Raw genomic sequence first — 14,542 nt, 5'->3', positions numbered from 1 at the left:
TAGGCCAGAGGACGGCTCCTCCTCCCGCTTCTGCCCGTTACTCCGCCTCAGAGCTGCGGCCGGGACGCGAAGCCGGCGAGGCCGAACGAAGCCAGGTTTGTAAGGTAGAGGCGGCCGCCAAGGCCTCGCGCGACGGGTAGGCTCCGCTGTAGCTCCTTGGTTGCCGCTTCGCAGCAGCGTTAAATCCCCGCTTGTCGGGCCCAGCACGTGTGAATGAATGCCGACCGGGTCCCCAAAGCGATGATATATATATATATTTTCAGACCAGATATATATATATATATATCTCCAAACAGACAGTTTCTGGAGAGGTAGCCGCTCGTGAACATGAAAAAGCAAAGAGCCGTGAGGCATCTTAACCGGTTTCCTTCAGACGTAAACAAATCCCTGCGCTACGGTCACAGGTGAATGACGTGTGGAAGTCGCAACACGCGTGTTTGCCGTCACGGGGAATTGGGAGCTTGGTTAAGCACATCATCTTTTCCGTGACTCTTTGCGCTTGTGTCTTACAAGCGGCTGTCTCTCCTAATCTCAAATTAGGTAAACAGCAACATAATTTTTGAATGTTGGGACGCTTTCCGAGTTAGTCTGGGGCTAGCTCAAGTCTGCACAGGATATTATTATCTGCCACATTTCATTAAAAAAAAAGACTATTGAAGTGCCACAACCACTTTTTCTTAACCCCTCTCATCTTTTTGCATAACATCCAGCCTGCAGGATAACAATCCCGAAGCCCGTGGTGTTTTAGCCTGTTTAATTACCGGTATGTATTTTGTGCTTTCTATATTGTAATTTTATGTTGTGGACTGTCCTGAGATCTACGGGTATAGAGTGGTATACAAATGTAACAACAGCACAGCAGCAGCAATGTTTTTTGTGGATTACATTGGTCTACAAAAACGTATGTCATGTTTTTTGTTGCAACAAATTTAACAACAGGTTTATTGGGGCGGTGGCATATCTTTTCTGGGAAACCCAGCCAAATGGGTGGGGTATAAATATTATTATTATTATTATTATTATTATTATTATTATTATTATTATTATTATGGACTAGAAGCTACTTTGTCAGATGCATCAAATGTTAATCTTCAACAGGCAGGTTAGATGGAGGAAAACATGTATTTGGTGGCGCCAAAAGGCCACACGAGGTACCGTCTGACCTGAAAGCCACCATTTCCCAACAACAGCAAGAACAACAAACAACTTGAAAGGGAGCCTCAAAGTCTGAATTGTTGATAGAGTTTATCAGTAAATCTGATGGTGGTGTTTAGGAATCAAATCAGTTCCAAGGTTTTTTATCCCACTACAGATTTAGTTTTACTAAACTAATTTAGGAGGGTTATGTTATCACCAATTACTGCTGTTGTGCATGGTCACTGTTCTTTCTATATGTGCGTAGGAATGTCACAGACTGTACCTATTGAATTTTATAACTTATCAGACCCACATTTTACAATCCCATATCCTATTCCCATATGCACATGGATTTGATTCACTTTTTACAGAGCCACAAGACTTTTCATTGGTTTTACTGCAACAGACTATGCTTCCGAAAGTCTCATGTGCACACATGATTATTTGTGTCCCCGGTTCCAAATATTCTGCACACAGTTATGGGGAAGGCCATCTGATCTCCAGAATGTTGATACCTCTCCATAATAGTGGGAATTGTGGGGTTAATATAAATGGCACCATCACTTGCGGAAAAGGAACATAAAATTCTATACAACCTTGTGCCTTCATTCAAGTATTAGTGTTTCCCATACTTTTCCTCCTTCACTGGTCATTTATCATATTACATAATTTTCCAGGATGGCTTCCGTGATCACTGAACCTTCCTCCTGTGATACTTTTGTGGCTCTGCCTCCAGCCACAACTGGCAGCAGGATCATCTTTGGGAAAAATTCAGATAGGCCCTCAGATGAAGTCCAGGAGATTGTGTACTTCCCTGCTGCAAGTCATGGCCCAGGAGAAAAAGTTGAGGTAAGATCAAAGCATTTAGAAAAATAACACAACCATATCGGGATGCTTTTTCTATACTTTAAAGGGTAAAGTAGTGGAACAAATATTTAGTTCCGCCAAAGAAAAATCTCATGCTGATGCATCAACTGACTGGAATTGGTAGCCCAACGGGAGTGGACATAGTATCTCTTAAGAAGACAGGACACTGCTGTAGAAGTCACACCACAGGCCAGTCTTGTTCTGTACTGCTTACATTTAACTCAGTGGCTCTGCCAGATTTTAGATGGGAATTTCCCAGCCCTATTTGGAGAGGCTAGGCATTAAAAATGGAACTTTTTGCATTCAAGGCATTTACTCTACCCTTAAGCTGTGGTTTAGCTTTCAAAATAATAATAATTATTTATATCCCGCCCTCCCCAGCCGAAGCTGGGCTCAGGGCGGCTAACAACAATAAAATAATACAGCATTCTAAAATCATTTAATTATAAAATTAATTCAAATCAAATTGATGGCAACCATTGGGCTAGAGTTCTGTGAAGATTGCCAAAGGAGGGAGTCAGGCTGTGCCCTGGCCAAAGGCTTGGTGGAACAGCTCTGTCTTGCAGGCCCTGTGGAAAGATGTCAAGTCCTGCAGGACCCTAGTCTCTTGTGGCAGAGCGTTCCACCAGATCGGAGCCACAGCCAAAAAAGCCCTGGCTCTGGTTGAGACCAGCCTAACCTCTCTGTGGCCCCGGACCTCCAGGATGTTTTACTAGGCTCAGTAAAAATACTGGGTTGGAATTTGAAGAACCTGATTTTTACTTATTCCCTCCTGACATTGCAGGCTCCCATCTCACACTCAGTGCTATTCGATTGTCTCCCAACAATTTGGAGAGCCTTTTTGGGAGGCAAAAAGTTGGGAAGTCCACTCACATCAGTTTAAATCCAGTCCGTTGTGTAGAATTCAGGAAGTGTTTTTCTTATGTGTTTACTGGAATTCTTTTTTTTGCAGTGTACTTATATAGAAATTGAACAAGCACCAGAAACCTATGCCGTTGTTCTGAGTCGCCCCTCCTGGCTCTGGGGTGCTGAAATGGGGGCCAATGAGCATGGCGTCTGCATTGGGAATGAAGCAGTGTGGGGGAAGGAGGAGGTCTGTGACGATGAAGCCCTCCTAGGCATGGATCTTGTCAGGTTTGCAGACAATATGATTTAAATTAGCTGTATAAAATGCAATTTTGAAATGTAAAAAGCGAGACTTGATGGACTGATTCACACATGAACTGATCCCTTGTGATTGTTTTTAATCAACATTTGATAACTTGTGTAAGCAATCACCTACACTTTCACACAAGCAAGTTGTAATTTTGCTGTTTCACATATGATATGATTCCCACCTCAGCCTTTTTTTTCTTTTGGCGAGGGGTGCCGGGACTCCAGAAAGACACTGCCGAAGTTCCTTTGGCTTGAGCTTCCTTCCAAGTCTTTTCAGGGGTTGTTTAGCCAAACGTTGCCCCTCACAGACTTGCTTACTGCTATCGGAGCTCACACTGTTGCAGCTGTGGTAAAAGCAGAAGTCCGACACCCTGCTAATATCAATAAACAATAGAAACAGTATTGCTGGGAAAATCCCGCTTAATACTAAAATGAATAAGACAGACACATACTTTTTGGTGATCTACTCATATGTGTTGGCATCAGAACACCCTGTTTTGTGATGCTGCTCTCTGGAAGTAGGCCCCTCATTCTAAGTGTTTATTTACTAGTGCAAAAATCTTAGTGTTGTAAGAGCTTTCTTCACCCTAGATTTGGTTCAGATCAGTTCTTAAGCAAAGAAATCTCAAAACATACCTCTTACCCCACTGGAGGACCTATAGTCCAATGGTATAACTAGCTGTCACCACTGGTTTTCATTTTGCCAGTCTAGTCAGTCACAACTTATGGCTGAGTGTAAGAAACATCTGCTTTGATGCAACTGTAGCTCTAGCACCCTGCAGAAAGGCAGTCAAGACTAAGCTGCCACACTTGCCTTCCTAACCTGTTTTAAACCATCTTTTTAGGCTTAGGCTTTGGGGGGGGGGTAAGGAGTGGCATGCATACTAGGTGGACAATGACAGTTCTGTGGGTGCTAGCAGCCTCTTTGTGGGAATAAGTATTTTCATCATACAAAACTTACATTAGCACCCACTGTAATAAGCCTTATCCAGGACTTGAGATATATGTGCAACTTTCTAACTCATTGAGTAAATGTGCAATAATATGCAAATTCAACATTCATAAGAATGTCCCCAAAAGCTAACACTTCTGTATGGTTTTAGGCTTGGACTGGAAAGAGCTAATACCGCAGAAAAAGCTGTTGGTGTCATTGTTGACTTGCTGGACAAGTATGGTCAAGGTGGAAACTGTATGGAGAGTCATATGGCATTTACATACCATAATAGTTTTCTGATAGCAGACAGAAAGGAAGCTTGGATACTGGAAACCTCTGGAAAGTATTGGGCTGCAGAGAAAGTAGAAGGTATGGACAATCATCTTCACTTAATTAAATTCTTCTCCGATTATAAGTGTATATAGCCTGTTTGTGCTGCTTGAACATAGAAAACTTTGGTGATAAAAGTGGTATAACTGTTGCTAGTGTGTTTTCATAGAAAGGCAGCTTAGTTCCTCATTCAAATGAAGTTATTTTGCTCACTGATAATCTCTTATCTGCCAGCAGTGATTTAACCAAACAAGGTGAAACTGGTGGATCATGGTGGTAGTAAGAATAAGAATTAAGAATAAATACATGAAGGTCAGCTTCAGATGTTGTGGCAAACATTGTTGACTGCCGGTCGCAAGCTTTGGGCTTCTTCTTCCCATCATGTAGTCCAAATCCCTCCTTTAATTATTTCAAACCAGGAAGTATGTATGCTTTGATGTTGGAATTGAGCAAGCCGTGGTTACTGCAATTTGCCACAGCAAACTATAGCTATCATGAACCAGAAAGTGAAGGAGGGTATTAGAACATGTAAAGGGAAGAAGGTGAACACAAGCATGAGGTTCAAATCATAGTTCAGTTGCAATGCCTGAAACATGCTAAAGAGAAGAGGTGAAGAAATTCATTTTTATTTACCGTAGCTGATTGATAACCTGCTTTTCAAGAAAAAAAGTCTTGTCCATGCAGCTTACAGAATATACATCAAAATCATAATAAAATACAAGCTAAAACAATTTAATACATCTATAGCAACCTATTGCTAAAGAGCCAGCACAAAAACAATACTACAACACCATTCAACAACTCCTTATAACATTAACCACTAAAGGCCACAGTAAAAAAGATGGCCTGTTTTGAAACTAACTAGGGATGAGCCTAGCCTGATCCCACATGAAACTGAATTCCATATTTGCAGGGCCAACACTAGGGAAGAGGGAGAAATTCGATTCAGTTCGCATTCAAAGCAAAATCTTATCAAATTTGCACTTTCTGAAACTATGCAAGAACTGAAACATAGCCATCCCATGAAATTTGTATTTATTCAAATTTTGCCATTCAGTTCTCCAACCAAACAATAGAGACAAAAATGCATATATTAAGAGAACGTGTGCTGTATGGGACAATAAATACCACAAGAGCTGGGGAATGAGGGGCAGAGACAACTGTTTCCTATGAGCATGCTATTGACCCTAAACCCAAATGCCTACTAGTTTGGGGAGGCCTTTTGGGCAGTGGCGTAGCGTGGAGGGTGCAGGGGGGGCCGGCCGCACCGGACGCAACATCTGGGGGTTAGGGTTAGGGGGCGCAAATCCACGGGTTAGGGGGCGCTAATTACTTGCCTTGCCCCGGGTGCTGACAACCCACACTATGCCACTGCTTTTGGGTCATGCTATGGGGCCTCTTGGGTAGTAAGGTTAACAGTACAATCCTATGCATGAAAAAAGTCCCACTATAGTTCAGCAGGCCTCACTCCCTAGTATGTAGGTTTATTATTGCAGTTTAAGATACTGTTTTTCACACTTTTCGACAGAAGGAGTACGGAATATTTCCAATCAGCTATCAATAACAACCAAGATTGAGCGTGAGCATCTAGAAATAAGGAATTATGCTATAAGCAAAGGCTGGTGGGATGGAAAAAAAGAATTTGATTTTGCTGCAACCTATTCATACGTGAATACTGCCAGGATGACTACTACCAGAGGCAGATACTGTGAAGGCTATAAACTGCTGAAGAAACATGAAGGTACCTTTGTTGAGTCATGAGTGACTTTAAATGCTTAGAAGATGTTTGTAGCAGGCTTGTGATCCAAGAACCACATGGAATATTTACAGTGATTCCACTGGGATTGAAGAATAGCATTTGCACCATCTTGCTACGAACCCGCAAAGAACCGGGTAAAAAAGCTTGTCGGCTTGAACAGGATTCTGTAGTTGGCTTTTTGGCTCAGCCAAGGCCTATACAACAGCTGAGCAATTTAGGCCATACTTGCCCCTAGCTTAGGGGCAGGGAACTCCTTTGTAGCCCAAGAGTGATATTACCCTCTGGGCCACTTCCTGGGGCCACATGCTGGTGACAAGCTGGACAAGGTCAGTGGGCAGAGCAACATATGTGAATTCTACAGCAGGCTAGTTTCTACATGTGAGACATCCCTCTCTATTCTTCATTCAGGAAAGCAAGGAGCATTATCAGATTTCAAGGACACATTTCAGCCAGGCATAAGTGCTCAGGGGGAGTGCAGAGCAGGGCTTGTGCAGGGTGTGGTCTGCAGAGTCCTGAAGGCCAGACAGGACTCATCTTTTCAAGAATGGCTCATCTCATGTTTTTAGGACTTTGGCTTTAGAAAAATGAATATAACAACACAGGGTACTAGAAGAGCACATTTGAACATCCCCCGACTTTTGTGATCCTTATAACAGCCATCATTTGGTATTGTTTGCTTATTACACGTGTATCAAAATTTCATGTAGTGTTGAAAAAATAATAACATAAGCCCAAATAAAATTGCACTCCTCTGTTTCAATATTCATTCTGCTGAGCCCTGCCGCCCCCAATTGTAGCAGTTATTCTGTGCTTCCTAGTGGATTACTTGAAGCTATAATACCCCTGTGATCATGCAAATCCTACATTCATTTGGGGAATGGTAGGTTCTGAATACTGAACATGTTTAATACCTGTCTAATGTGATGGCCTTGTTGAGGTTCTATCAGTGCCTTCATTCTAAATCCCCATTTTTCAGATACTTACCTCAACCATTTTTAAGTCACACCAGGTGTTCAAGTTATCAGTCAGATGCAGTTTAAGCTGTTTCTTTTTTACATACCTTGAATGAATCATTATTGTAACGCACTAGTCTCTAAAAAATTTCAGTACTTTCAGGTGTTTGTATTTTTTTTTTAAAAAAAGATTTTTCCAAAATTGGTGCAGAGGATTTATTTTTAATATTGAGATTGTTATTGTAAAATGGCCACTGGGTATTCTCAACTACCAGGTGGGCAATGATGGAAATCTAAAGTGGAAAAGTATTTTTATGTAAATAGCATAAAACAGAGATAGATGCATTTATACAGATCAAAGAGGCCGGTAGCCAAGTATTTGGCTGCTTATTTCTAGTGAATAGATAAATCCCAGCCTTTCTCACCTTTTCAATGCTTGGCCATGTGTAGTTCTCCTCTAGCCCAATTTTCTCTCTCTGTTTTCATTCACCTATTAGACTTGTCCTCCCTCTTTCCATCAAAACCTTTTATTCTTCTGGAGCACTCCTTTCCCCAGTCTTACTTTCTAATGATCCTGCTTATTCTGCCCCATTTCTCCTGGGACAGCAGCCAGAAGCCCTTCTGACTTTTGAGTTCTGACAAGCAGCTAAGCCAAACATTGCTAGAGACCTCATTGAAATACAACCCTTGCAGCACAGATAATAGAGACTTCCTGGTTTTGAGAGTTAACAGTAAGCACCCTGAAAGAGAAGAGCATGGATAGATCTCTTCCCACACACTTCACTCCCCGCCAAAAGAGATGTGCAAGCTCTTTTTCTGCTCAGTACTTCTTCATGCTTTATTGCTATTATCTTTAAAATGCATTGTATCTAATTTTCTATTTTAAGTACACTGCTTCGCATCTGTGTGCTTAATTCTAACTAGAATTTGAGTTTGGTTTTTTTTTATTAAAAAATATATTCAACGTAGCACCATGCAACTTGTTCAATCAGCAGAAGGATTTCTTCTTATACAGTGGAATGTTCTTCCTCTCTCCTCCCTAAACCTGTTGTGGGGTTTCTCCCAACTCTTGGAGCAGATCTGGGGACAGCAGGGAGAGGAGAGAGAGGCAGTCCTGTTGCACTAGTTCTAATCCTTGCACTAGCTTAATTGTTTAATTGGATATCACCTTACATTTCTGTTCTTCCCCAGAGCACTGAGAAAAGTTTTCCACATTTAGGGAAACTTTGTTTCCTTGCAGAGTGGTAGTTCCCCAACAAATGTAGTAGGGTTCTCTTCATTTTTATTTGCAAACCCCCTTTTATGCTGGCTGACTGGGATGGGAAATGGAGCACAGAAGGCCATACATAGTACATTGACATGTAGCCACCAATTTCATTTTATTTCTGTTTCCTCCAATATTAAATTTAACATCTAAAGATGTCATAAAGCAGTATTTCATGAGAAATACATATTTTAAAAGATTAGAGCCATCCATTGTTTTGTGAGATTCTTCAGGGAATCCAAAAACGTTGCAGACAAAAATAATTTCCCCATTCTCTAGCAGGTACAGAAAATGACAACAAAAAAGATTAAGAGGTTTGAACACCTTTTTGTGCTGAAACATTTGGTCAGTTTTCTTTTAGTCCGGCAAAAAAGGTTAAGGAGTATATAACAGCTTTTATATTACACTAGAACTTGAATTATCCAGTATCATTAACTGACAATAAATCTAGGAGACAAAAAAACCAAACAAACCCCACAGTGCGTAATTCATTTAAGCTATTCACTGCCACAGATATGATAGCCATTCATGTATTCTTTTGTCAGCTTTTCAGAGGCTGATTTTCCACTATTTGAGATAGGATGCCAGACAGATGAATTCTTTGTCTCATACAGAAGGGCGCTTAATGTAGAAAGAAGTGATTTTTCTCTGGAACATTTCTGGAAAATCTTGTGAGGCTTGAAACTGGATGACTCTTTTAATGTTTCAACACTAATTTTTAGTACCCATGGGAAAGAATATTTTTGGACAGTGTAATGGTGGAGCCCTCTTTGATTCTGCCATTCATGTTTCACTTATCATTTTCCTAATTGTTCCTTAGTTTGAAACAGACATGCATGTGGTTTTTGAATTGGTGCTATTAAGTAAACTATGTTAAATATGCATATGAAACGAATAATGTTTTGTCTTGCATAGGCACCATAACAGCTGAGACAATGATGGCAATCCTTCGGGATAAAGAGAGCGGCATTAATATGGAAGGAGGTTTTATGACCACTGGAAGCATGGTTTCCATACTTCCTCAGGAAACCAGCCTCCCTTGCATTCATTTCTTCACTGGAACTCCAGACCCTGACAGGTGACTCTTAACAATTTATCATAAAGACTAAATTCCTAGCCCTGTTAACTTTCCTTTGAGCAACTTATTCATGATTGACCTTTAACAATTTTAAACACAGAGCCCCAAATTTCATTGAAGTCCAAAATATAATCCATAATGGATGAAACTATTTCACACACGCAGACAGGACCAAGGAGAGCCATAAAAAACTCAAGCACAAAAAAGGGCTGGCGATTAAGGCCTTGTTTTGACATAACACTAAGCTTAGTGAGGGACGCGGGTGGCGCTGTGGGTTAAACCACAGAGCCTAGGACTTGCCGATCAGAAGATTGGCGGTTCGAATCCCCGCGACGGGGTGAGCTCCCGTTGCTCAGTCCCTGCTCCTGCCAACCTAGCAGTTCGAAAGCACGTCAAAGTGCAAGTAGATAAATAGGTACCGCTCCGGCGGGAAGGTAAACGGCGCTTTCGTGCGCTGTTCTGGTTCGCCAGCAGCGGTTTAGTCAAGCTGGCCACATAACCCGGAAGCTGTACGCCGGCTCCCTCGGCCAATAAAGCGAGATGAGCGTCACAACCCCAGAGTCGGCCATGACTGGACCTAAGGGTCAGGGGTCCCTTTCCCTTTAAGCTTAGTGAGAATGGGCAATCATACAGGTACCCAAGGAGAAAATTGTGACCATTTTCCTCCTCTGGTTTGGTTTAATATTGCATGCAAAAACAGCCCCCAGACAAACCACAAAGGGTAAACCAAGAACAAACTTTGGTTACAGCTTGTTGTTTGTTTGGAGATAAACTATGACCCTGGGTTCATGTGTAACACAATACCATAGTTTAGCTCTGGGTAATGCAGCAGTCGCAGTAGGACCAGAGGAGGAGCGAAGCAGCCACAATTTTCTCCCTGAGTACCCATATTCTTGCTCATTCTTACCAAGCCATACCTTGGGCTTAAGTGTTACATGTGGACTGTCATATTTATTAGTCAAATTGCATCCCACCCTTCTTCCTGAAGAAGCTGAATGCATTTTGAAATATGTGAGGCTTCAGCAAGTCTTATGAGGAAACATGAAAGATTTCCCTTGAGAAACGGTAGTCTTGAAACGTGCTAGAATCTCTCTTCTTTGTTCTAGGCACTGCAACCATTAGCGGACAGTGCATCCTGTCTGATTTTAATAGAAAATACTCTTGAGTACATCTGATTAAAACGAGTAGCTCAAGGAACTCTCACTTGTAGACTGTATGGAGTAAACAGATAAGATATTGTAATTGCTCTGCACTAGGAAATAGTTTAACCTTAACATCCGTGGTGGAAAGCAGCATTCATTGTGTATTTGCTAATTTTCTTTTCACTTGGTGTTTCAATTTATTCTCTAGGTCTGTCTTTAAACCTTTCATTTTTGTGCCAAATATTACGCAGTTGCTAAAAACCAGCTCCCCAGTGTTTGGTCCCGAGGATCCAGTTAAAAAGCAACCACGATTTCAGACAAAGCCAGACAGAAGACACAAACTCTACAGAAAACATGCAAGTGCAGCTCTTGTGATGGAGTCTTCTAAGGTGTGTTAATTTAAGTTAAATCTCTGGGGGTATGAGGGGTATGGACTTTAAAATTAAAATCAGTGTAAGGATGTATGTAATCTGTTCCATTGCAATCATGCTGATGTAATTTAATACTTCAGTCTCCGGATGGAGAGAGACTGCTCTGGCATCTAACCTTTCAGGCACAGGGCCAAAACATAGTTCTTGAAAGGTCAAGCAGATATTAGCATATGCTACTTGATCTTGTTTCCTATGCTCAAGCAAAGCCAGCTAAACTCAAGTACTCTTTGAAAGTCTGCTCCCAGGGAGAGAGGGAAGAGAGTATTAATGCTCACCAGTTCAGTCCACTATCTTTATGTGGCAGGCTGTGGGTGGACAATGCAACTGTGTGGCTTACACCAGACTTGCAACAAAATAACAGTCGTACCTCATTCTCAAACACCCTTGAACTCGTACGTTTCGGGTCCCGAACAATTGAAAACCGGAAGTGAGTGTTCCGGTTTTCTAATGTTCTTTTGGAAGCCGAACATCCAGCGGGGCTTCTGATTGGCTGCAGGAACTTCCTTCAGCCAATCAGAAGCCGTGCTTTGGAAGTCAAACGTTTTGGAATTCAAACAGACTTCCAGAACAGATTCCGTTCGACTTCCAAGGTACGACTGTACACTGTTTTATTGCAGGTAGAGGTGGAGCTAAAAAAGTTTTTTCCACCAGGGATGGGTAATCTTCTCCACCTAGCAGGCCAAATCTTTATCAGTTTCCTCTCCTGCAGGCTAACTTTGACAGGTAGGTGGGACAATCACCTGATGTCATTATGGGATTAGATGATGGACAGGCGAGTTGTTCCTCCAACCTGCCAAAGTCCCTTGTGCAGTGCTTCCCTACAGCCAACTTGGGAAATGCCACCTTCAAGCAGGCTTGAACTCCCTGCCCACAAGCTAATAGGCAGTAGGAGCACAACTTGTTTCACTAGCGTGAAATGCTTTGCACTGAAGGCGCCACTAACACAGGAGGGAAAGAGCTCAATTTTGGCAGCTGTTTCAATGCAAACCACTTCAAGGTTATCAGAGCAAGATGCACTGATGAGTGGTGGGAGATCACTTTCATACCCCGATTATTCCTTTGTAGCTATGTCGGCACCCAACGCAACAGATGACATCAGGTATGGGTCAGGTGGGTGAGCTTTGTGAGGAACAGCATTGTGGGACAAATTGGGATCCCTACCAGGCCAAATTTGGCCCGTAGGTCAGAGCTTCCTATTTTGCAGCAACTAGAAGTCATGTAGACAGTCTGAGCCTAGCAGGTGTCTTATCACCAAGCACAGTTGAGCCCCGTAATTTTGAATCCATCAGTTAAACAAACTGGAAGAGAGGCAGGGAGGAAATTAACCTGCTCGAACTCCTACAACAGCAGATTATAATATCCTAGGGACAGACATTAGTTTAGGGGGTAGGGAGCAAGAAATGTGTGCTCGAAGGCTAATAAAATTCCCCTCCCCCCAAAGAAGTAGCAGTAAAGCACTTAGCTGTCCACCCTTAACCTAGTCCTTTAACTCTTAACATAGTGGGAAAGACAAGAAAGTTATTCCCTATGATTTCCAGACAGCAATAGGCTGCTTCCTGGTCTGCTGGAAGCCTGTGAACAGAAGCAGCACTTCCGTTAGGGAATGCACTGCTACATTTTGTGTAGGTCTTCACCAGATATGGGTAGGCTGATATGAACCTCTTAATGGTGGATGAAATAACTTTTAGAAGAGTTCATATGTTCAAGCATTACATTGTTAGTTTAATTTTTTTTTAATAGGAAAAGGGGGACATGATATTGGAACGGATCCGAAAGTTGGAGAAAGAAAAGATTAAGGAAATGGAGCATATTCTACAGAACAGGAGCCTTGATGCTGATCAAGCAGTTAATCTTTTCTCAAACTGCACAGATGATGAAATCCAGGCATATGTGTAAGATAATACTGGGTAGTTTGTTTTACTGCTCAAAGTGGTTTTGTTCTTTGCACATCCCCAGCTCTGGCCAAATAGCATATTATAATATGGGTATAGTCAGACTAGAAAGCAAGGAAATTTTGAATTAGGTTTCAGGAGTGTAACTGTGGCGTTCGCACAGGGCCCCCGGTCGTTCCACGGACTATTGACCTTGCACCACCTCGGCTTATCTCTTCCACTGCCACCAACCAGGTTTCCCCGGTAATATATTCAGACTCAGTCAGGTTGTAACGTATTAACAAAGATTCCAGTTTATCGTGTACGCAAACAAGTTTTAAATACTTTGAAACACTGTAATCCGATTCACTCTCTGTCTCTAACTCACTCTGACTCCTATGCCTCCCACCCACAAGAAACCAACCAGACTAACTGCCAAAACCTGTGTTGAGCCTTAAACAGTTAGGCTCCGCCCCTGGGATTTTTTTATTGGTCAGCCTATTAACCCTTTCTCTCTCCCCCCAGTACGACATCTCCATAATGAGTGGGCAAACGCCACACCGAACAGCCTCCAAATACTGGCCTTTAATGATGGAGATATTTCCTCTTCATATATTCTGCACTGAAACTGGTGTGCATTTCTCCCCATCGTAGCACTACCCCCACTTTCTGCCCAGGCTGGTAGGGTTGTGGATATGGGACTTCTGCTAGAATTTTCTTCCATCCCCCACTGGATTGCTTTACTATAAGAATACATGCACTGTTAAATTTCAAGGGGGCAGCAAGTGTGTAACTTTCCAGCCGAACCAATGCAGTTGTGATTTCTCAGTATTTAAATGTGGAAGGGCCTATTCTAGCATGGCTTTCTCTCCTAACTCAGGGAAAGTTAGTAATGTGAAAAATACTAGTTTCACTTTATAGTGTGGTATTATATTAATATATTGACCCACAAGATGCTTTCTAGTGCAGTCTGCTTACTTGAAGTTAGAAGTCCTGCCACTTCAAGTAGGAGACTTTAAAAAGAAACACCCCAGAATGTAATTGTCAGTGGTTAATTTTTAAAATTGACTTGCTAGGGAAGAACAAGTCCTACAGAAGTTAAATGCACGAAGTCCCATTGAAAACAACAAGCTTTAGTAATGGTGACAATTGCTTTTATTAGAACTTTGCTATGGCTGAAATTTAGCTGTGGTGGATACAGATTTTAAGTGCCCTTATGTAGCCACATGTGTTGAACTTAGGCTAAGAATAATGGTAGAATCCTAAATGAACCAACGGAAAATTAAGGAATAAATTCTTAGTTATTTCAGGTGAAAGCCACTAAGGTTCTGTAAATGAGGGTTGTTTTCAGTGCCCTCACTTGAATGAGGGGCCTGTTTACTGTTTCTTCAAAGAAAGGTGTGCTATAACGCTAAAATTATGCAACAGAAATTCAAAATAATGGAAAGATGCTACTTTTTCAGTTTATATATGTAGGAAATAGCACTGCTGTGTTAAAACACAAATGCTTCTACTGCCAAAAAATAAATTGCAATTCTGTGTAGAGAACCAAGAGTGTTCTGTAATTGGTTGTTATACTTGGGTTTTAATGTTTTGCTTTGGGTCACCTTTGTGAGAAAAC

The 14,542-nt window shown here is 41.7% G+C and overlaps 1 protein-coding gene across 2 annotated transcripts; it reads left to right on the top strand.

Moving 5' to 3' along the window:
- The first annotated feature begins 30 nt into the window (after positions 1-30).
- On the top strand, positions 31-14,469 carry SCRN3 (secernin 3). 2 transcript variants are annotated; one of them, XM_081181577.1, is made up of 8 exons: positions 31-136; positions 1,815-1,986; positions 2,957-3,138; positions 4,263-4,462; positions 5,952-6,164; positions 9,315-9,477; positions 10,828-11,008; positions 12,791-14,469. In XM_081181577.1, the coding sequence occupies exons 2-8, from the start codon at positions 1,816-1,818 to the stop codon at positions 12,944-12,946; spliced, it is 1,266 nt and encodes a 421-aa protein (XP_081037703.1). In that variant the 5' UTR covers positions 31-136; position 1,815; the 3' UTR covers positions 12,947-14,469. The 2 variants fall into 2 exon arrangements, with proteins under 2 accessions (XP_081037703.1, XP_081037704.1); XM_081181578.1 differs by lacking the exon at positions 31-136 and adding an exon at positions 321-540.
- The last annotated feature ends 73 nt before the right edge of the window (positions 14,470-14,542 follow it).

This window comes from Podarcis bocagei (assembly GCF_964188305.1).
Source record: "Podarcis bocagei genome assembly, chromosome: 1".
NCBI lineage: Eukaryota > Metazoa > Chordata > Lepidosauria > Squamata > Lacertidae > Podarcis > Podarcis bocagei.
Note: the sequence above shows the minus strand (reverse complement) of the source record. Positions and strands in the feature narration are given on the sequence as shown.